At 51.4% G+C, this 22,902-nt stretch overlaps 2 protein-coding genes across 5 annotated transcripts in view; one reads left to right on the top strand and one right to left on the bottom strand.

The window, feature by feature from the left end:
- NR3C1 (nuclear receptor subfamily 3 group C member 1) overlaps window positions 1-5,311 on the top strand; it is a 61,818-nt gene extending 56,507 nt beyond the window's left edge. For both annotated transcript variants that reach the window (XM_064724626.1, XM_064724627.1), the window contains exons 8-9: window positions 136-293; window positions 1,149-5,311. In XM_064724626.1, the coding sequence (XP_064580696.1) occupies window positions 136-293; window positions 1,149-1,301 (311 nt within the window). In that variant the 3' untranslated portion in view covers window positions 1,302-5,311. The remainder of the gene's footprint in view (window positions 1-135; window positions 294-1,148) is intronic.
- A 4,347-nt stretch (window positions 5,312-9,658) lies between these two features.
- ARHGAP26 (Rho GTPase activating protein 26) overlaps window positions 9,659-22,902 on the bottom strand; it is a 99,397-nt gene continuing 86,153 nt past the window's right edge. Inside the window, exons 21-24 of one of the 3 annotated variants that reach the window (XM_064724611.1) lie at window positions 15,891-16,001; window positions 14,354-14,369; window positions 14,104-14,179; window positions 9,659-12,209 (exon numbers count right to left, since the gene is read on the bottom strand). In XM_064724611.1, the coding sequence (XP_064580681.1) occupies window positions 12,121-12,209; window positions 14,104-14,179; window positions 14,354-14,369; window positions 15,891-16,001 (292 nt within the window). In that variant the 3' untranslated portion in view covers window positions 9,659-12,120. The other 2 variants (XM_064724609.1, XM_064724610.1) reach the window with 2 other exon arrangements.

The raw sequence follows: 22,902 nt of genomic DNA on the forward strand, positions 1-22,902 counted from the left end.
ATTTCCCCTCTTGCTCCTTGTGCTGTCACTCCAGCTCCTGATGAAGGTTCCCTCTCTGTGTAACTAATGTAAGAGAGCTTAAACCATGCGGCAGCTCAGTTTGGCAGTGTGGTAAAGATGGTGTCCATGTTGCAGTTCCCAAGGAGGGCCTGAAGAGCCAGTCCCTGTTTGAGGAGATCCGCATGACGTACATCAAGGAGCTGGGCAAGGCCATCGTCAAGAGGGAAGGGAACTCCAGCCAGAACTGGCAGCGATTTTATCAACTGACTAAACTGCTGGACTCTATGCATGATGTAAGTCCTGACAGGAATGCTGCAGGCATTCCAGAGAAATACGTTTGGGGCGGGGACAGCGAGCTCCTCCAGCTCTTTTTATTTAAAGGGATGAATATCGGGGAGGAGGAGGAGGAGGAGGAGTAATAGATCGGTGACGAAGGGCGAAAAGTGAGAGCCTTGTTCACGAGGAATCCTTACTTTTAGGCTGCCTCTGCAGTGCAATCCACAGCAATTAATTGTATAATTAATCTCATTTTCAGTCTCTGCCGTTTTTAAAAATCTCATTGCTTTAAAAAGGAGGAGCTCAGGAGCTGTAACTGACTTTGCAGTAGAAGCAGAAATGTGGCATTTAAAAGCAATCTTATCTCAGAGCCCAAGAAGTTAGGAGTTTATGGAATAGTTTGAAATTCTGTTAAAACAATGCCTCAGCAGTATGTGTGGTGTTAGCAATGATCTAATTTTGAAGGAATCTCCAATTCAGACCGTCTCCTTTGGCAGTTTAATTCTAATTACACATGTAGCACAAAGCAGTGTTTAAGACAAGGGTAACTTTGAGACCTCAAAATTACCGGTTTTTTTTCTTGTAACTGTACCAAGCACCTGGAAAGATCTCATTTAGCTTATCCATGTGTGTGTTATTTGTCTGCTGGAATGGGAATTGGTACCAGATCTCCTCAGCGTTTGTAAAGCCTTGCACAGTCTGTTTGGCTGGTTTATATCAGAGTGCCACGGACAATAATTAATGAACTAAATGAGGATTCCTGTGCACATCTTGCCTGAGCCCCATCCCGTGGGCAGGAGCTGGGGAGGAGGGAGGTGGATGTTCTCTGAGCGCCTTCATCTGCAAGTAATTCTTTGTCTTGTCACTCGTAGGTGGTTGAAAATCTTCTGAGCTTTTGCTTCCAGACATTTTTGGATAAATCCATGAGTATTGAGTTCCCAGAAATGTTGGCAGAAATCATCAGCAATCAGATACCAAAATATTCCAATGGAAATATCAAGAAGCTCTTGTTTCATCAGAAGTGACTGCCTTAACACAAAGGGTTGCCTTAAGAAACCGTCACACGATAGCTTTGTTTTGTAAAGAGAAAACCTACAGAACTTGTTCCTTTTGTCCTCGCAGGTGTTTCTTTTGTAATTATGCACTACATGTGGTTTACAGAGGGCCAAGAGTTAGGCTGGAGAAGCAGCGGATTTCTCGCGTTGGGGAAAGGATTGGGGAGAAAGGAAAGGAAAGGAAATCGTGGTTTTGGCAGAAATTTTCTCTCTCCCCTCGTGCACCATCCCTGGATGCATCAAACCACCAGTGACAAGCTCTGAGGCTGTTACAAACATTCTGCTAATTAATTAATTAATTGCTGCAGTTGGCTGGAGACAATTTTTTAGGCTTTTTTTTTTTATTTTAGTAAAGTGTTTTGGATTTTTTTTTTAAAGTTAAGGTAGTATTTTGGTTTATGCATGTAACCTGAAGAAAGTTTACAAGTGTATATCAGAAAAGGGAAGTTGTGCCTTTTATAGCTATTACTGTCTGGTTTTAGCAATTTCCTTTAACTTTATATACCGTGAACTCGGCTTGTTCATTTTTTCTTACATAATTTTTTTGTAATACTTCAAGATGCCTATTGTACAGCTGGTTTTTTAAGGTGGGGCAGCTCGTAGCTTTCCTAAATGACCTCTAGACAGTAAATACTCAAGTAGATTCATGTGAAACTGGGTTGGGCTTTTCTAACCTAATGCTTTCAACCGGCAAAGTGGCCATAAAAATTGGGTTTTTTCTAAGGGCCCGGGTGGGTGGGAGAACACTCTCAAATCTCATTTCAGTAGATCCAGATGAAACAAATCCTTTTGGTACATTGCAAAAGCGTTGGATATGCAGATTCATAGAAAATTAACCCAGTCCTAACTGGATGTAAATGAGCAGGTTATTTTATATATTGAAAAAAAAGAAGCCTGATTTTTGCATAAGATGCAACAGCCATAACACAAAGAGTCACGGGCTGCATTGATGCCAAGAAGATCAGTCCTGACTGCCCATCAGGAAATTTTCAGGAAAATATGCATAGCTTCAGAAAAGTTTACTTCTGTGTGGAGAAACTCCGTTTTCTATACACGTAAAGCTGCCATCACACAAGAATTTCTGGAGCCCCAGGGACAGGGGAGGACCGAGCGCTCCCAGCGGCTGGGGCTGCTCTCCTGTAGGGTTCAGGATCCTCCTCTCCGGGGACTTGTCCACGCAGCTGGGATGGATCTCCCAGCTCCGAACTCACCTGGTTAGAGACCCAGTTCCACATCTCCACCCTCCACTGACTGCTCCATCCTCTTTCCTGGAGAGCAGGAGAGCTCCGCTACTGAGTTCGTGGTCTTAGAGTTGTCCGTCAAACTTTGTCTTTGTAAGGCTGCAGCCCTTCACATTGAATTCCTGGCGTGCCATAAATTCCCATAGGCCTTGTGGATTTCTCCTTGTTGCCATTGATGAGGATATTTTCGACATTTAGAAGCTGTAGTAGCCTTTTCTACGTGCACCTTAACAATTTTCTGTATCTCAAAACTGAAATATTTACTATGCCACTCTAAAATTTGATTTTTACTCAAAGTGGCCAGATCGTTTGTGTAATAGAAATGAGAAAGATCGTCTGAGAAAATACAAAACCTAATATATTTTTATATTTAGTTATAGTTTCAAATATGTATAATCGGTATATTCGCTGATCCAAGAAAAAAAGGGAAGGGCTACTGCAGCTTTAAAAGCAATTTATTAAATGATTGTAAAATAGCTTGTATAGTGTATAATAAGGATGATTTTTAGATGACAGATTGCTTTATCATGATACATGTAATTATATTTTTTGTAGGGGTCACAGATATGCTGAGTGGAAACCGTGGCGCGTGGTTTGGCCGGAGGCAGCACCGGGGCTGTCGGTGCTGGTATCCAAAGAAGTGCTCTGTTGAGAGGGGAAACCTGTGCTCCTGGGTGTTTGTAGGGTTGGGTTGTGTTCATGGAATCACTGTGTACAATTCCCGTTGGTTTGGGGGGATACTCCTATCTGTATGGTCGGGAGCCGCTCCCGAGGCACGGCTGAACCAGACCCCGCTGCAAAACTGTCACAGCTCTGACAGCAAAAACAGCTTAGAAATTGGGCAATAATCCACATCCAGGTGCCAGCAATATGTAAATACAGAGCGTGGGGTGTTCACAGCACATTTCTACATTGAGCAGACCTTGGTTTCCAACTGAAATAGGAAACTCAATTCTCATCCTTTCTTAAAGCTCTTTTTGAATGTTATACCTATTAAAAAAGATCCTATATTCAGTACTTTGGAGTAAAATAGCATCTTTAATAAAATAATCACTCTCTTCTTTGATCTGTAAGGAATATGTACATTTTGTAATAGGTAAAGGTCAGGATTTTAATTACAACTTCCAGCCCAAGTCATTGGGAATCGTCCCGCACCCGTTTGCGATACAGATAGGAGTTTGTACTGGTGGGGCTGGGGGGTCCTGGGGAGGGGAAGCCTGCTCTTTCTTTGGAGAATGTTTTATAAACTTGCATCCCCAGAGCCCTCAGTCGGAGCCTGGGGACAGCGTGTGCGGGTCGGGGTGCAGGGACCCCAAATTGTCGTTTTTGCCAGCAAAAGCAACTGCAGTGAACTCCAGCAGGTGGTGGAGTCAGGGTTGGAACTGGATGAGCTTTAAGATCCCTTCCAACCCAAATTCTGGGGTTCTGTGATCCCCCCGTGAGAGAACCGGTCACATAGGAGGAGAGGCTCTCTGCCCCTTGTGTCTGTTTGCCTGTATATTCATTTTTAGTCTCTGGATTTAGGGAGAGTCAGAGGAAACTGTGATGTCCGAGGAAGAGTCGTCCTGTACATGCTGTTCAGTTTAAACTTCACCAGTGAGACTCCGTAGTGCTGTAGCCAGCAGTGAGAAGTCCGTGTCCTGTTATCCGTGGTCCGTGTAGCAGTGGGGAGTCCCTGCACTCTGGATAAAGCAGGGAGAACTCGGCCTTGGCCCTTCAGTGCCTTATCACAAAGTGCACGGATCCGCCCGCAGGCGGGGGCAGCTCAGGACTCGCAATGGCCTTAGGGGGACACCGGGACGGGGACAGGGACACGGGGGGGCGGGGGGCTGGGGACCGGTGCCAATCGATGCTGAAAAATGACCTCGCCGTTTCCACAGGAAAAGGTAGGGAAGGAGGAAGTGCCTGGATGAACACGGGCTGTGGGAACATCCTGCGGCCAAACTCCAGAGAGGGAGGACTTCAGGGACATGACTTAGAGTGAGGTTTTATAAAGATTGTATTATTAAATCCCTGCAAGTGTTCGAGGCCTGCCTGGACGGGGCTTGGAGCAGCCTGGTCTGGTGGAAGGGGTGGATAGAGGAGCTTTAGGGTCCCTTCCGACCCAGTCCAGGCTGGGATTCGTGGTCACAGACCAGGCGCGCTCTGCCCCATCCCAGTCTGCAGCCAGGGCTTGCTGAGCCATCGATGTCTCGTAGGAACCAAATTTTCCGTGAAGGTCGAGGCCTCTCCAGAGGCCTCGTGTCCGAGGGAAGGCTGGGAGAGAGTGGGAGCGCCCCACCTCCAGCCCCCTGCCCACAGCAGAGGCAGCGATGGGTCATTACTCTATTTTGTATATTAAACAAAAAGATATATACTGGGGACAAATCCTATATCATACCAGTGTATGGCATTATTAAAAAAATCATTATTTTTATCACAGCAATTTTAAACAGCATTAAAAAAAAAATTAAACCAGTGACTCCTGTTTAAAAATAAAAGTTGTAGTTTTTTATTCATGCTGAATAATTCTGTAGTAACAAGTCTGTAGTTTTCACCTACTCAGTGAAATGTTGGACTGTAAAAGCTTGTGTGGAATTGTTGAACATTTATTTTTTCATTTAAATTTGCTGTTCTGGTAATACAAAGCCACACATCTGTACAGAAGTTGCAGTAAATGTGAGCCATTTACAGCAATGCCGAATAATGGACAGAAACCATATAATAAAATTCTGCTTTTTTCATTAAATGGCTCCAAAATGCTTTTGTGGAGTTTTTGTTGTGGTCTCGGAGAGGGTTGGGTCTGACATGGCAGGAGAGGAGCTCCATGAGTTTATGGTCCCTTCCAACCTCAATCCCTCTTTAATTCTATGATTTTTAATGTATTTTGTCCCTGCAGGGGTTCCCAACTGTCTGATACTCATCAGGATGTGACAAAAGCTCCCTCCAAGGCAGGTGCCAGCTGCCAACCATCAGTGGTAGAGGGAAATAAAATGCACTGAAAAGCCTCAGGTGTGAGCAGGGGACGGGTGGTGGGGGCTGAGTTGCCCTGGGGTCCTGTGCAGAGACAGAACTGAACCCAGGAAAAAGGGAAGAGGCCTTGCTAAATCAGCAGGGCTGAGAGGAGCCTCTCTGGCTGGGAAGATGCTGCCCTCGGGTTCAGGAGGTCTCAGCCCTGGAGCTCCTTCCCTGCCCCGTTGGAGTTTCCGACGTTTCCAGCCCCTCAAACCGCCGCGGTTTTCCCCCAGCACAGCTCAGCCTTCCCCCCGAGCCACAGAGCCAGGCCTGCTGTAATAAAATCTCATTTAACTGCAGCAGAAAAGGCCGAGTTCCCAGCAGGGAACGATTTCTTTGAATTGTTTGCAATTAAAACAAAGCTTACATAAATTTCCCTTCGGTAATTCCCAAGCTGGATGGCTGTGGATGGGGGTCAGAGGCAAGGCAAGGATGGGATTTACCATAACTATGTTTATTTGGGCCACACTTATGGAAAGATGCTTTAAGGAGAGCCATCAGACACTCAGATAAAGAACTGCTCGGTGCCTGACGGGCTCCAGCCTCATGGTGAGTGCATCAAGCCCTCAGTGTGGTCACATTCCACCCGAAATCCCCTCTGTCCCATTCCATTTACAAAAGCATTGATAGCAGAAACATCTGTGGGATTTCTGCCCCTTCCCTGTGCTCCCTGGCCCTGGGGTGGGTTGGGATGGGGCTGCTGCCCTCCCTCACCTGCCACCTTGTTCTGCTGTTCTTTGCTGTCTTGGGCTCCATCCTCAGCTTCCAAGAAATTTCGGGTGAAGCCTAGCATGTCATTGCAATTCATTATTTCTGCTGTGTTCACATTATCCCAGTAAAATGATGGCATTTCAGACTGGTTAGGAGAAGATGCCATTAAATGCCATTTTTACAGCTCTGACATTTAAGATTTGAGCTTTGGAGTTGGTGTGTGCCCCCAGGATGGTTCCCAGGGGGCTGGTTTGTCCCTGGCCGTGTCCCCTCTGCAGCCTGAGCTCGTGTTGAGCTCTGGGCACACGGAGCTGGTCCCTGTCAGGCACAAATTCTGGGGTTTTACACAATAAAAGACTCCTTGGCTGCACGGTACTGCTTATCCCAAAGGGGCTCCCAGATGCTCTCAGTGCTCTTGCCAAGCTCCTGCCAGGGTCCAGCTGGTTTGGTGCATTTCCTCACCAGGTTACTGATAACTTCAATTATTGGTGAACCTCGAAATACATTATATATTATATATAGTACACTGACATTTCAAAATAAAGAAGTGTAAATGTTGAACTTGTCAAAGTCTGGCTGGAGGAGCAGCACAGAGAGGAACCCTCAGAAGGGAGTGCACTGATGTCCAGTGCCTGAGCCCATGGGTCAGCTGATAAAATCCAACCTGGAGGAGGGGGGTGGCAGTAAATGGCCTCATCCAATCCATCACAGGCCTGGCACAGCCCCAGGGCACAATGAAAGATATTCCCTGAGGGCACAACAGGGAACCTTAGGTTAAAAAAATAACAAGTGGAACACTTCTAATGAAGGGATCTGTTGATTTGAGATCAAACCACATTAAAACTGCTGAGGCAGCATCAGATGTGGGCACTAATTGTGTTTCTGATGCAGGAGATGGGGTGACACTTCCTGCTGAGGAAGGTGACCTGGTGTGCCCAGGGGGATGTGTTCCCAAGGAGCAGAGCATGGAGGGGAAATTATCTCCAGGGGCTGGACACGGGGAGCTGCATCCCTGAGGAGCTGAGAGGGGACACAGGGGGACAGGCAGTGACACGGGTCTGTCCCATGCCAGCCTGTCACCCTGGGCTCCTGCCTTGGCCCCAGCCCACGCCTATCTGGGCTCCTGCAACAACAAATCCAGAATTAAAACCCAGCATTTTTAATTCCTCATTTCTCTCCTAGCCTTTTCCTTTTTACCCTTTTTGGCTCGCAGGCAGAGTTCCTGCAGCTGGCTGCAGCCACGCTGCACGTGTTCCTACCCCAAACAAACACAGCGCTGGCCTGCCAGCCTCAAACACAGCAATTACTAAAAATAATTTGTAAAAATCCACCCAGCCCAGCCCAAGCCTTGGCGAGTCCAAGGGAAGCCTTGGAGGGATGTGGCTCTCACAGCCTCCCCTCCTGAAGCTCCTTCCCGGGACAAGGATGGGTTGGGGGTCCCTGCTGGGGTTCTGGGGGCTCCTGCTGCCCCTCAGCCACTGCTCACTGCTGGCTTTGCTGAGTAGAATGGGGCTGAAACAGCTCAAAGCTCTCGGGCTAAATATATCCCCGTTGCTGGGGAAATAAATAATAAACACAGTGTGATAGGGATGTCATTGGTTCTGCTGGGGCTGGGGCTGCAGCGCTCCGGGTACCACACAGGGCAACAAAACTCAACAAAAACTGGGCAAAACCAACAACAACAGTGGCTGAACAAATAACCCAGCCAAACCCAAACTTGGCAAAAAATAACCAGCAGTAAAACAGAGGCAAAAGCAGCATGTGCATCTCCCAGACTCAGAAATATTAATGATAACGGCTGCAGCAAAATTAATGAGCTTTAAAAAGGAACAAAGCATCTCCAGGATCTGTGGGAGTGGGAGAGGGAGGGCAGCTGGGCACGGGGCAGATGGGGCCGCCCCCATCCCTGTCCTCATCCATGGGGCCAGCGGAGGTGGCACTGTCCCAGCCCCCTGTGCCAGGGAGATGCTCACCCAGTGGAACCTTCACTGCCAGCCACGTTCCAGCCCTTCTGGGGCTCATCCCCAGAGCTCTCCCATCCCCTGTCCCTCCTGCCCTGCTCTTCACCCACAGCTGGCTGTGGGCAAGAGCTCTGAGCACTCTGCAGATATTTAATTATGATTGCTGGGGTAAGCTGGTCCTGGGGCAGGGCAGGCCTGGGGAGCAGCTGATGGGGGCTGTGAGGGGCTCCCAGAGGGATGCAGGGACAGCAGGGACACAGAAATCTCCTGTGGAGATGGGATTGCTCCAGCTCCAGACCCTGCTCTGCCATCCCCTCCTAATCCAAGCCGGGCTGGTCTCCGGGGCACCCAGCCCCTGCAGACTTTTTCCCTTCCTGCCTGCGTCAGTGAGTTTAGAGCCCAGGTGTGATTTTCTAGACCCTTTTGTCTGAGCTTTAGAAGCAGAATAAGCTTCATTAGCAGAAGGGAGGATTTACAATAAGTAATAGGTAGGTGCTACCTTGTGAGCTGTCAGCCTCGTGCTAAATTACCTGCAAACAATCAGCTCCTCACCCAGAGAACAGAGCTTTAAACGGCCATTTCTCTAAAAACCTCTGCTTTTAATCATTTCCCAAAAGCTAAAAATCTGAATTAGCCCAAATGTACAAACTGTAATTGCTTTGAGGTTTCTGGTTTGGAGTATTAAACCAGCACACACTCACTAACATGTCTCTCCACCCTTGGGCTCTGGCTCTGTGCAGGTGATTTCCCCTTCATCTGCCCCAGATCCATCCCTGAGCTCTGCTGGTGCCCATGAACCAGGGCTGTGCTCTCTTCTCCAGGCAGCCAGGGACAGGACAAGAGGAGATGGCCTCGAGCATCCCCAACCCAGTCCAACTGCAAACCAAACCCAATCCCACCACAACCCAACACCGAACCCAATCCCACTAATCCAACAATCCACCACCCAACCCAGCCCAACTAATCCAACAACCCAACACTGAACCAAACCCAACTAATCCAACAACCCAACCCACTCCCTGCCCAAACCCAGCCCACCCCAATTAATCCAACTGCCCCCAAACCCAGCCCAAACTCACGGTGTGTTTGTGGAACATCAGCCATCGATGTGAAACATGGCAGGGCTGCACCAAGAGACTCTTCTGATGCCAGCTCCAACAGCCACCATTGCACCTTGTCTTTTTTTCGTGACTGACCAGAGGCCATGATGGTCTCTGCCATTCAGCAGTGTCACCACCCAGCTTTCGTTTCATTTTGACAGATTTCTTTAATAGTAACCATCAAATGCTGTGTCAGGCTGGTTTAAAAAAATATTTCCTACCTTTAATTTCTCTTGGAATAAACCAATGTTTACTACAGTATTAAAGCTGGTCCAAAATGGGAACATTTAGTAAGCGTTCCAGACAAGTTTTTCTTGTTGGAAAATTTTAATTAAAAAAAAAATATTCCACTGGCTCTCCTGTAAGAGCAATAACTTCTGCCTCGGTTTGATTTCCTTTCCTCCAGGAGACATCTCGTAAATACATGTGTGTGGGACTTTTGTTCCCAGAAACTCTCTAGGTAGCACATCCAAGAGCTCCCGAGGGGCTCTGAAAAGGAATTTACTGTGGTCTCGGAGTAACTGGAGTATCCAAGGAGCCGGAGGGGGACCCTGCACGGAGAGGTTTTGTGGGGACACGGCGGGAGCAGCGTGGTGCAGCGCTCACACAGCATTGCTAAGCAGCTCCCAAACACCCAGTCCCCAAATAATGCCCTTTGGAGGGCTCTTGGCAGGTTTGCAATCCCCATTCATCCCCAGCTCTGCTCCGGCAGCATCCCGGCAAGGCAGGAGAGAGCTCGGCACAGGACAGTTCCAAACACACACAAACAGGGCTGACAGGTGAAGGATGGAGGGGTTTTAGAATCCTTTCCATCAGCCCTCCCCACCCCTCTCCCAGCCCCAGGGAGGGGCTCTCACACCCACCCCAGGCACCCCCAGGTCCCAGCCCCAGCCATGGAGCGATGCTGGGGCTGGATAGAGCCTGGCCTCAGCCTAAGCCAAGGCTGGATACAGCCCAGCCCCATCTGATGCCAGGGCTGGATAAAGCCTGGCCTCGTCCTTGGCCTCAGGAAAGCCAAGAAATTGCACAAAAGTTGGCTATAAAATGCAAGGATGGAGATGAACCAGCAACGTGCTAGGGAAACACCGGATTTTATCCCTAAAACCCCTGGCCCTCTTCATCCAACACCTCAGAGCAGAGATCACAAGGCAGTTTGGGGACCTCATCCCTGCCCAAATCATACCAGCCACCTGAGAGTGCTCCCCAAGGGGGCAGAGGGCTATGGAGAGGGGGTGATCCCATGGGAATGAGCTGTGCCGCCCACCCTGGAAAGCAGGAAAAAAATTATTGACTTTTTCCTCTTTTTTTTCCCCCAAGACAAAAGCCCAGGAAGTTTAATTACTGTGGACAAAATATGAAGAAGGCTGAAATTTCAGCTGCCTTCTCACTAAGTGACACCAGGGAGGGAAGGAAGCAGCAGCTCCAGGCTGGGGGTCGGGGGCTTTGGAGCCTCTTGGTGACCAGCCTCAAATGTCCTTTGCTTCTCTCCTTACAGCTCTTCTAAAAATATCAAATATAGATCTTTTCCTCATAATATTTTAAGATACTCTATTTATACATTAATCCTTTCAAAAATAAAAAGTGAAACATAGAGCAATTCAGTCACTCAGAGTCTTTAAAACTGTTACAAAAAGCCACGACATCCATCCCCAGCGCCACGGCCTGGGGGCTGACACTGTCTTTATATAAAATATGATTCCAGCTCTCAAAATCCCGGCTCTGCAGCCAAACAGGGCTCCTTGTCCCACCCTCCCCCTTCAGCACAACCTGGAAGGATGAGGGGTTTGCACTCCCACCCTGCCCAGCCCTCGTGGTGTGTCCATGGAGGCAGGAGCTGGGCTGGGGCAGCCAAAGGCTCCCCTGGCTCTGCACAGCCCCACCTTGGCCACTCCAACAGCAAGGATGGCAATAATTCACCCGGCACAACCAGCACTGCACAGACTTGGCACACACGAGGCTGCAAGCAAGGGGAGGGCTGGAAAACGAGGCTGGAGAGAGGCAGAGGCAGCTCCAGCAGGGTCTGGGCACAGGTAGGAGCACGGAGGGGTCTGTACAGTGGGATTTGGGAAGGGCAGGTACCAAACAGCCAAACAACAGGAGTGGGGTTGGCCTGGGGCTGCAGCAGGAGGGCAGCACGGGCTGCTCACCTCACACAGACTGAGGGCTACCCCACAAAATCAAAATCCTGGAAATATAAAAGAAGAGTTTGAGAGGTTTGGTCCAAAGCATCCTCTCTGCAGCGAGCAGGTGCCTGCTGAGCCCTGCCAGCCCTGGGCCCTGCAGAGCCCACCCGGGGCTCACTCTTGCCAGCAAGAGCCACCAGCACTGTGGTGGCACGAGGAGGGGACACCTGCCAGGGCTGCCCGGCCACCACGGGGGCTCAGCCCCCCTGCCCTTCCCCTGGCAGCACTGAGAGCTGTGCTTGGGGCTCCAGGGAAGCACGGGGAGCACAGGACTCCTCCTCGGTGAGACCCTGCTGGGTGCAGCCAGAGAATGTCCATCTGCAGGAAACCCCTGGGGCAGCTCCGGCCATTCCCAGTCTCCAGCTTGGCCCCTCAGGGCACTTGGCTGTCCCTGGGCTGGTTCTCCATCGCTGGGATGTGCACTGGAGTCTCTCCATGTCCCCAGGAGCGCTGCAGGACGAGAGGCGATGTCTGACGCACACAAACATCCACAGCGGGCACAGGGCTGTCCCCACCCCGGTCACACGGGGGCACAGGGGCCTGCAGGACTGGCCATGGATACCATGGAATGCTCAGCAGCAGCTCTGTGCACCCCACAGTTATAGGAACTCCACGTAGTTCTCGGGGATCAGTCCTGTCTTGCCGTTGAGGGTCCCTTCCAGCCAGCCGGGCTCCTGGGACGGGTGAACTGCAGAGACAGGGGAAGGGCACGTCAGACCTTTCATTTGGGCTCATTTTTAAGGGAACTAACAGAGTTAAAGATCATCTTCAAGGTCCCTTCTGACCCAAACCATTCCATGGATCTGTGAACACACCAAGGGGCTGAGGCAGCTGTTCCTGCCTGCTCCTCGTGAGACTCCTTGGCCTTTCCTTCACCAAGTGAGCTGCAGGCTCCAAATACTCCCTGGGGCTGCTGGGCTGAGGCAAGTGAAACATTTGGGCTCAAAACTTCCTCTTGATTTGAGCTAAGATCTCGTGGAAGTTGGAGAGAATGTGGTTAGCTCCATCACAGGGTAACTCTGCACATCCCGCCTTGGCCTGGGCCCAGGCTGGGAGGGAAATTGCATTAGGGAACAATCCCAGCGGGAAAGCAAACTCTGCAACCTGATTGTGTGCAACCAGAAACCTGATCAGTCCTCAAAAGCCTTTCCTTATTCAATCAACCCCCAAAAATTTGCTGATTGCGCAGGAGGCAGGCCAGGGCTACGCCTGCAGGCAGAGGAACATCCCCCTCCCACAGCCACGGTGGGAAGCCGGTGCTCCAGAGCTCCTGGAGCTCCCTGGGCTGCTGTGACTCTGCAGCTCTGCCCTCACTCCCTCACTCGTGTCTGGGTCAGGGAACTGGAGCTCTCAAAGTGCCACTGTGCCCTGTGGGTGCTGCTCAGCCCCAAAGCCCAGCTGGACCAAGCTGCTGCTCAGCCACGTGCAGCCCCACAGCAGCTCAAAGTCAAACTGGAGCCTGGCTCCAATATTGCCAAGACTCCTTTGCCTTCACTGGGGTTTGAAAAGGCCTTGATCACAGCAAGAGTCCCACCAAGCCAGGCTGGTTCTACCTCATGTCTGTCCCCCAGCCAACGTGAGCCCTGGCTGTGCTGCTGAGTGACTGGAACACGCTGTGTACTTTTTCCCTTGAATAATCCATTGATTTTTATCAGCAAACATAATGTATTTAATTCAAACTTGTTCCCCTCCTAGCTGCTCTGATTCCCACGGGCCCTCAGAGGGGAGACCATGTTTATTTATAAGATGACTATGGAGCTGCTTCGGAGAAGGATTGTCTTTAATTCACATGTATTCATTCTCCTCCCCTTTCTGCTGTGTTCGCCTCTATATCCCTGGGCAAAAACAGTGCATGTGGTAGCAGCTTCCCAAATGACAATGCTTAACATTTAAAAGCCAAGAATGACTTGGAAAGCAGTAAAAAGTCTTCTCGTTACACTGGGATTATAACTAAGCCAGAGCTGCTCAGCTCCATGGGGCACAAACTCTTGGTGCAGGAAACACCAAATCTGAGTTCATTAGCGTGGTCTGAGTGAGCAAAGCCCACCTGCTCCAGCGCTCATATCCTGAGGGAAAAAGCGCACATGGCATTCCCATCTCCTGCACAAAGCATTACAGCAGCTACCCCGAGTGTTTCTGGTGCTGATATCCAGAATCTCATCTCCCTTGCACAGAACAACTCTGGGAATGGCAAACGCTGGGGCAGGCACAGCTCACCAGGGTCTCCCTGAGCTTAGAGGAGGGGTTGGGAGGCACAGGAGGGTTTAGAGGCCAGGGGGTGTGCAGGGCCCGTGGGACAGGCTGGGAGCAGGGCTGGCCCTGCCTGAGGAGCCCATGGGGTGTGCAGGGCCCGTGGGACAGGCTGGGAGCGGCTGCCTGCTGAGGGGCCCAGGGGTGTGCAGGGCCCTGTGGCAGAGGCTGGGAGCAGGGCTGGCCCTGCCTGAGGGGCCCATGGGGTGTGCAGGGCCCGTGGGACAGGCTGGGAGCAGGGCTGGCCCTGCCTGAGGGGCCCATGGGGTGTGCAGGGCCCGTGGGACAGGCTGGGAGCAGGGCTGGCCCTGCCTGAGGGGCCCAGCACTCACCGTTGTCGAACACGGTCCCGGCCGTGAAGGAGAGCTCGGAGTCGTGCTCGGCTTTGCAGGCGTAGAGCGCGCGGGCCTTGAGGGGCGCAGAGGGAAGGGGACAGGGTCCACAGATGGGGGCACCCAGTAAGGCTGGGCCACATGCCATGGGTCCCCCACAGCCCTCACAAGGCTGGGCACACCATGCCACTGGCCACGCCCTCACAGGGCTGGGCACAACCCTCACAGGCGCACCCTCACAGGGCTGGGCCCCTCTGCCGGGGCTGCTGCTCTGTTGGGCTACCTTGTTGCCCAGGAGGGAGGGAAGGAGACAGCAGCAGAGGCTGAAGGCTTTCAGGGATGAGCCATGTTTCACCCCAGTGCAAATCCCAGCTGGACTGGAGCCCACACTGGTGCCCAAACAGCACCAGCCCAACACACGGGTCCCCTCATCTCCTCTAGGCTGCAGCTGGAATGTTCTGTATCTGAGGGGCCATCACTGGCCAGAGGTTGGCACAGAGCAAAGGTGGCAGCAGGTGCTGGCACTGACCCACTGCCCCTAGGCCTGCTCTGCCAAACCCATCCAAGTGCAGCTGCAACCACAAGGACAATTTCACAAGGAAGAATTAGCGCTTGGGGAAGGTTATTTCAAAACAAAAAGACAAGCAGGTCTGTGAAGAATCTGCTGCACTTCTTTAGAACCTGTACCTGAAGGTAAAAAATATTTAACAGCCATTAGATTTTGCTGGAAGTGTCAGCGTGCCCACGCTGCAGGGAAGGGAATCGGAGCAGGGAGAGCCAGGAATGGAGCAACTGCTGGCAGAGAGAGGAAAATGAGGGAGCTCAGGGCTCCTCAGGCACAGCACAGGCACACAGAGCTGTCCCTGCACCTGGAATTCCCACCCATCCTTCCCAGCTTTGGGCTGGAGCAGGGCGGGTGGAAAGCTGGGACACTGCCAGGCTGTGGTGACAGTGCCAGTGCCAGCCAGGCCCTGGCCATTGGAGCAGCCAGACACATCCAGCACTGCTGCTCAGCTGGGACATGGCCACGGGAAGGGATGAAGCACCCCAGGAGCTGCTGGGTTTTACCAGTTTTTATCTTTACAAGGACTTGAAGTTCCTGAGTTCCTCAGATGAGCCCAGGGAAGCAGCAAGGCAAGAGCAGCTCCCCTTCACACCAAACTCCAAACCCAGGAGCTGGGAATGGCTTTGGCTTTGCTGCAAAGAGAGCCCTGAAATGGAGATCTCTCTTCTCCAAATTCCAGCTGCCTGACACGAGCAGCTCCCAATCACTTAAAAACCAGGATGGGCAAACAATCCTCTCACTCCAGAGGGTCCTTCACTGCCAGGAGGCACTGCTCACATGGAGTGTTTGAGACCATCAGGTGGAAAACAAAAGGAATTTCCAGGCTCATGGTGCACTCAGGGCATGATGGCATCACTGGTGCCAAGGGCACAGGACCCTGGGCAGTGCCAGCTGTGGTGCTACCCGAGAGCACACTTCTTACCTGTTGCAGAGCAGAGCAAAGCCAGCACAGCACTGAGCTGAGCTGGGCCCAGCAGTGACACCGAGCACAGCTCCTGCTCCCCTCACCTGGGGCTGCAGGCTCCAACCTGGCTTGGGGTGCTCCGAGGGGCTCTCCTGGGAGGGTTTGAGGCTTTGAAAGCTCCCCTCTTGCTAGGGTCAGACAGTGCTTGGGAGGGTTCGAGCAGGATGCCAAGGGAAAGGGAGGTGAAGTGGAGGAAACCGGGGAAATCCAACAGAAGCAGCAAAAGCAACAAGAAGCCAAGCGAATTGTGCAACAGACCTGATGGGGGATGAGTCGCTGGACGTAGAGGAGGTGGGCATAGGACTTGATGGCGCAGAGAACATGGGCCAGGACGGTGAGAGGGGTGACGTTGGGCTTGGATTCTGAGGGCTGCAAGACATAACCAGAGACCTTATCAACGTGCCAGCACAGCAACAAACAGCAACCGAGAGACACACAGACGGCAGCCGACGATAGCGAGTGCCTTGGGGATATTCTGAGCGTGAGACACAGCTACAGAATGAGGTGCCAAGACCTTGGGGAGTGTTTCAAGGCTGGGTCTGCATTCATCTGGACAACAAGAGCTGGATCTTCCAGTCAAACCCCGCTCCATTGCCCGTCCATGGCACCTGGCACCCCGTGTGCTGCAGCACGGCCACTTACCTGCCTGTGCTTCCCCCAGAGCTCCCAGAAAGAGCTGCTGGTATTTCTGGTCGTTAATGATGCCTGCGAGCAGCCTCCACCCCCTCTGTCTGTCACTTGTGGTGCTCACACATTCAGTGTATAAAAATGGCACTGATTTTGCTCTCCATGTTTTTACATCCCTGTTTCCCCTTGTGCTGACTCCTGAAGCCACAGCTGTCAACTGGAGCTGAATCGAGTTACTGAACTGGTAATTGCACACAGAAGTTTTTGGGTCCTTCCAAACTGTTCAATTCAGGTCATTCTCAAGTTCACCAGAAAGCAATTATTGTACCAAAATACCAGCCTGATTAATTTACTGCTTCTCTGCTTAGCACTCGTTGTTATTCCCTATCCAATTCAGATTAGAAACTCCATCCCTTATAAAACACCAGAAATCTCTCTCCACAATGCAAGTGCCTCTGTAAAAACACAAAGTTTTGTAAAAGCATCTTGACTTATGTTTCCTCCTTGAGAGAGGGACAGTACCTCTGATCACACAGGTCTGATGAGGTGGGGACAGGGCACAGCCCCCAGAATTGAGTCCTTATCCCTCAGCTGGGGCCTCCTGGGGTAGAGGGAAGGGATTCAGGGAATGGTGGCTCCAGAACACGTGGAGAACCTCAGGCCTGCAGGAGCTCAGACCAAGGTTTAACCTTGCCCAGTGTCCTCTGGCTGCCACCACAGGGGGATATTTATGGCATGGATGCTTTCCCCATGGAAATTGGACCATCTCTGCTTAAGGCCAAACTCTTGGCTGGACTCCTTGCAGAAGCTGTGTCACTGGATTCAACAGACACTGATTAATTCCCTCTGAAATTACAGGCAACACCTTTATTATGTCAGAAGATTACACATATAGAGAAATGGATACAGCAGCGTGTGCAGCATGACTTCACCAGAAGCTGGAAAACATGGAATGCTGTCAGGCAGGCTATCAACGAGATCCTCCAAATGTTCTGCTAATAATCATCACTATTTAAAACAATCCTTCAGCATTCTATCATAAAAACTGTCCATCTTTTGAAAAACGAGCTTTCCTTGGTCTTTACCAAACCTGACAGCCATTGGTACTTACCAGATGCTCCATCTATCCCCACCCCCTAATGGGAGGTGCTACCAAGGTCACAAATAATCCCAAACTGCCAAAGTTAACCCTTTAAACACCACTTCTTTCAAAGAGATGGCTTAGCAATTCCCTTCTCCAAGAGGAGCCTGGCCAAGGTGGGACTAGGAGGGGCAATGGGCTGGTGACCAAAACGTGGCTGAGGCTGTCCTGCTGAGAGTGGCCACCAACACCAGCCCTCCCAGCACTGTGGCTGTGGGCAGCAGGCTCGAGGTGCAAGAGGCCATGGCACTGGGTGTGCCAGCATGGGATGGGCACTGTGACATGGCACTGGTGTGCCAGTGATGGGATGGCCACCATGTCTGCCACCAGCCCTGGTCCTCTCCACTGCACAAAGGAAGGAAAATCCAGTGACAGAGGGCTCCAGGACTGGAAATTGCTACTGCACTTTTTGAGATGAAATCATGGCAAAAGAATGCAGCTCTCATTTCTCCTCAAGGCTCTGTCATCGCTCCACCACTGTGTGCCTGCTCCGCTCATGCCAGCGGGGAATGCAACCAGCAGGATCTCAGAGTTATCAGGGAAAAAAGCCAGAAAGAACCAACATTGGGCCAGCCTCTGCCTGAGAAGTTACCAGTAGTTTGGAGCAGGATTTTGGTGTCTTTGGATCCTTGGTGCCACAGAAAACACTCTGTGCCCAGCAAACCCACAGAGAGAGCGGGTCACTAATTCCAGTGTGTGCATTGGGGTGTGCAAAGCACCCATCAGGTGCTCACAGAGGAGATGAACATGGTCCTAGGGTGACTGAGCTGCTCTGCAAGTCCTTCCAGAACATTTCCTCAAGAAGAACCCATGGACAGCTCAGGACTCACCAGAGCTGCTGCCCAGCACCGACAGACCCTGGGGTATGATGGGTATGAAGGGTTCACCTCCCTCCCATGAAACACAGGTATTTATTTGCAAGCTGCTGCTTGAGTTTCACCTTCCTGAGCTTATGTGACTGCCAGACCCAAGTCCTGCCTCGCTGGAGGTGTCAGTGCACAGGAGGGAACGGGCTATCCCGAGGTCTCTGGCGTTTTGGAAAACAGTTTTCTTGTAGGATCCAATTTCCTTTGTTTCTCACAAAAAGAGCAGAGATGGTGAGAGGCTGAGGGGAAGTTCTGGCAGCTGCCTGCAGGCAGCAAATGTCAGCTGGACGTTTTTTTCTTCTTCTTACTCAGGAGGGCTTTGCGAGGGGCTCTTCCTGTTGGGTGCACAGTGGAAACAAAACAGAGAAAATTGCTAAGAACCAAAACCATCAGAAGCAGGAAACAAAGCAATGGCTCAAATTAGTCTTCCAAGGTGAGAATGGACCTTTCCCTAGCAGAAGCAGCTGGGGGAACTCCACAAGTCCGTGTCCCAAGGCATCTTGAGGCCGGTCTGACTGCGCCTTGGAGGCAGTGGCTGTGATCCCACAGGGAGGAAGCTCTGCTGGGCACAGGCAGGGCAAGGAGGGCACCGTGCCACAGCACCTGCAGGGGCACCTGCACCTTCCACTCCATGTGTCCCTCTGGCAATCCCACTCTTCCAGCAAACACAGTACTTGGAAATGAATGTAGGAGCTAAATCCTCCTCCCTGCTTCCCGTGCCGGCCGTACCGCTGCCTTTCCCATGCAGATGTTTAGTTTGCTGCCCAAACATGTGAAAAAAGCAGTAACTCTTGTTTCAAGACTCTGCTGGAGTTGTTGGAGGTAAAAAAAAAAATGTTTGTGCTCTTTTCTCCTAAGCTGCCTCTTTCATTGCTCTTCCTCCCCCAGCTGCCTCTGGCGCTCCTCGGCCGGCTCAGGCCCCCAGGCATGTGCAGCTCTCAGAGCCCCTCTCAGCAGGTCTCCAGACAACTTCTGCTGCTTTGATCTCCTGGCCGAGAGGACATCAGCTCCACTTCAAACATGTTTACAACCTGTTTATTTTTGTGGAACTCGGGGCTATTTCTGCCACAGAACATCTCAGAGCTACGGACGGGCAGAGCCCACTGATGCATTCCAGCCCTTTCATGAAATCACCTCAAGAATAAACAACAATATTCCCCTTCTGACATGATCAGTACCTGACTGCAGAAAAATACATCAAGGACCACCCAGCCCTTTGCTCCCTGATCTGTTCCTATAGAACAAAGCTGCGGAACATAAGGTTCTTCTCAAAGGTAACAAGAAAAAAGAAAATTACAGCTTTATGTAATGCCAGAGCACTTCAGCTCTGCTGAAACAAGGACAAGACTGCAGCTCACCAGCAGCCATGGCTCTGTTGCCTAAATTAAATGGAAGGCAGCCTGGGTTTGGGAAGCTGATGGAGCTCAAGCAGTGCAGCAGGTCCCAGCAAAGCTTGGAGTGATGGATGGGCTCTAGGAAGCAGCTCCTGGGCACCCCTGGCAGAACCATCCCAGACCTGACCACCAGCTCACAGGGCTCCAGTCTGGCAGGGCTCTTCCTGTGCTTGGTACTTTAATGCAAGAAATAAGATGTTAAACTCTGCAGTGTTTCTTTCTCAGGAGTAATGTTGCTGCATGCTAGTTTGGATGGGAAAATTTTAAAGAAATTTAAAGAAATAAGCAGCTGGAATGGCTGGAATGGACCAAACTGGTCCAAAAAACCACAAATTCTTCAGTACAGACCTTCCCCACATCTCCATTTACCAGTTCCCCATCTCCATCAGCACAGATTTCAGAATCTTCTTTCCAACAACACGGACGTGTCCCTCTGTAATCCTGATGACACTTAGCACATGGGTTTGTCTTGTCACTTTGCTGCTTGGCTGATTTCCCGTGTGTGGGAATATTTCCCTGCTTTAGTCATTTCAGAAACCATCCAAAAGCTTTTCCACTTGACTAGGAGAGAGCCCAGGATGAGCTCTGGCTGTGGGGAGGAGCTGCTGTCCCACATTCCCATCTCCAGGCGCAGACGGATGGTGCTCGATGGTGCACAGGGAGGAGGTGACAGGTACAGAATGCTGGCACGGAGCTCAGAGCCTGCTGCTAGTGCTGGAGACAGTCAGGGAGCAAGCAGAGAGTCAGCAGTGGGAGAGTTCTCAGCATGAGCAAGCGCTGCAGGCACTGCAGGAAGGAGGCTGCAGCACCAGCCTGGTGCCAGCACAGGTGTCCTCGGCCAGGTGAGCTCCAGGTGATGGGACATGGTGACATCTTATCAGGGAACAGCATTTCAGTGACAGCTGCACAACTTGATTGAACCAGAGAATTACCAGTACCACCAGCAAGCCACAGACCCAGCAGTGGCTGCCCTCACATGGTCCCAGCACTGGGACAGGCAGGGGAGATGGGCAGGGCAGGGAATGGAGGCAGCCACAGCTCCTCATGAACCTGCCTGGACAGGACCTGGAGTCACAGAATGGCCTGGGGCTGCAAGGGACCTTAAAGCCCATCCAGTGCCACCCCAACCTTCCACAGTCCCAGGCTGCTCCAAGCCCTGTCCAGCCTGGCCTTGGGCACTGCCAGGGACCCAGGGGCAGCCACAGCTGCTCTGGGCACCCTGTGCCACCTGCCCACCCTCCCAGGGAAGGATTGCTTCCCAATATCTCACTCCACCTTTTGCTCAGCAGCTGCATTTTCTGCTCCATCAATATCCCCCTCCCTCTTCCTCTCTGCCCAAAAGGCTCTCAGCTGACTCAAAATCAGGCTGGAAGGTTTTATGTTGAACCGAGTGCTTTCAAACTGTGTTAAAGCTCTTAATTATTAATAGAAAAGTTGTAATGTGGCAGCAGGGAGCCAAAGCGGCAGTTTAGGAGGGAAGTGTTGGTAAATCAGGAGCCAGTGCCTTAGTCATGGCTTCTCCATCGTGCCACAGCTTCTAACATGAGATAATGCTGCAAGGCTGGGTGCATTAGTCACCAACAAATTCTGTTTGCAATTAAGCAGAACTCAACAGCCCTCCAGAAATCTCACTCCTCTCTGGCATTCAATGCACTGCAATCTTACATCCCCCTGAAAAGAAAACTCTCCCATCTGCCACCCCAACAACCATATGGGATCCTTGGAAAATGAAGGAAATTAAAGTCCCTGTGGGATCACAGCTCCCAGCTCAGCTGTGGGGGGTTTGGGAGGATCCAATATTTGAGCTAAACACATCCTGTGCCCCGGGCGGCCCCACGGCGCTGCCGAGCTGGCTCTGCCAGCCAGCAGCAGCCAAACGGAGCTGTGTGGCTGAGGGCGACCTCCTTTTGGGAGCTCAGAGCTGCAGGGAAGGGGGGGACACAGAAGGACGCTGTCCTTGCTGCCAGCCACCACCACCTGCCCCAGGGCGGGCAGCCCTGACCCCTGCCCAAGGCTCCGGTGGGTCCAGCCCTGCAGCACCCTCCCCGTGCTGCCCCAGCGCCCTGGGAGCCTGGCTTTGGGTGCAAAGTGAGGGAATTTGGTCCTCGTTTCCCCAGGCTGAGCTCTCCTCTGGCAGGCAAACTCCAGATGGCCCAAGGCAGGCGATGGGGGATCGCCTGCTCTGCCCCACATGCTCCCAGGGGGGAAAACACTGCTCTGCCATCCCCCAAGGAGGGCACACAACTCCCCCCAGGAGCTGGCACTGTCAGCTCTCCAAAGGGAGAGAGGCTCCTCTCACTTTTTAAGCTGTTTCTGGAAACGACCAGAACAGTTATTCCCCACTGTAAAAAATTCATTCCTGGCTAAGGAATATTCCCAACATAACTTGATAGGAGGCCACTTCCAGGCTCAGATCCTAACAGAAAACAAAGACAGTTCCTCTGAGCCTCATTAGCACCACAGGCTCAAACTCTCATTTTTCAGTGTGTAAATCTCCTCCCTGCACGAGGAGCCAGCGCTGCCCACGGAGAGCACACGCAGTGGGAAAAACAATGGGGATTACTTGGGCCTGAGAAGGTGATTTAAGAATAATGGATGATTAAAGACAATGCATAATAATTTTCTGCATTTTCTTGGTTTCCCTGATTTTGTTTTGTCCGTTTGGCTTCGTGCTGCTTTGCTCTGCAGCATTCTGCACACACCAGTTACAAAAGCTGATCAGAACTTTTCTCTGCAAACCCCACAGACCACAACACTGAAACAATCCAACTTGATCATATTTATCAAAAGAAACACCATGTTAGTTCTGTTCTTTCTTTTTCCATCTTTTTTTTCAGTTAAAACCACCAAACTTTGTAATAGCATTTTTGCCTCAGCAGCTCTAACCAGCACAACTCTCCTCCTGCAGTCGCACAGCTGGGAGGTGTGAGCACCACAGCCCTCCCAGTTTACTGGCCCAGCCTCAATTTCTCTCTCTGCCATCAAGCTGGACATGTAGCCTTGGAGAACCTTCCCAGTAATCAAATAGAGCAGAGATTAATGCATTCAATTGACTTTTTCACGGTTAGCTTTTTTCCCACTCCTTTTTCTGTGTGCTTTCCCCAATCTCCCTGCGCTGCACCCACTGCTGTGCTGTGCACCCAGCACTTCCAACCCAAGCTCCCCAGCAGTTCCCTCCCCTGTGCCCAGCCAGGACACCTTCCCTGAGGATCCCCCACTGCCAGCCAGGGCACGGTGCCAGC

This window comes from Zonotrichia leucophrys, chromosome 13, assembly GCF_028769735.1.
Source record: "Zonotrichia leucophrys gambelii isolate GWCS_2022_RI chromosome 13, RI_Zleu_2.0, whole genome shotgun sequence".
NCBI classification, from domain to species: Eukaryota; Metazoa; Chordata; class Aves; order Passeriformes; family Passerellidae; genus Zonotrichia; species Zonotrichia leucophrys.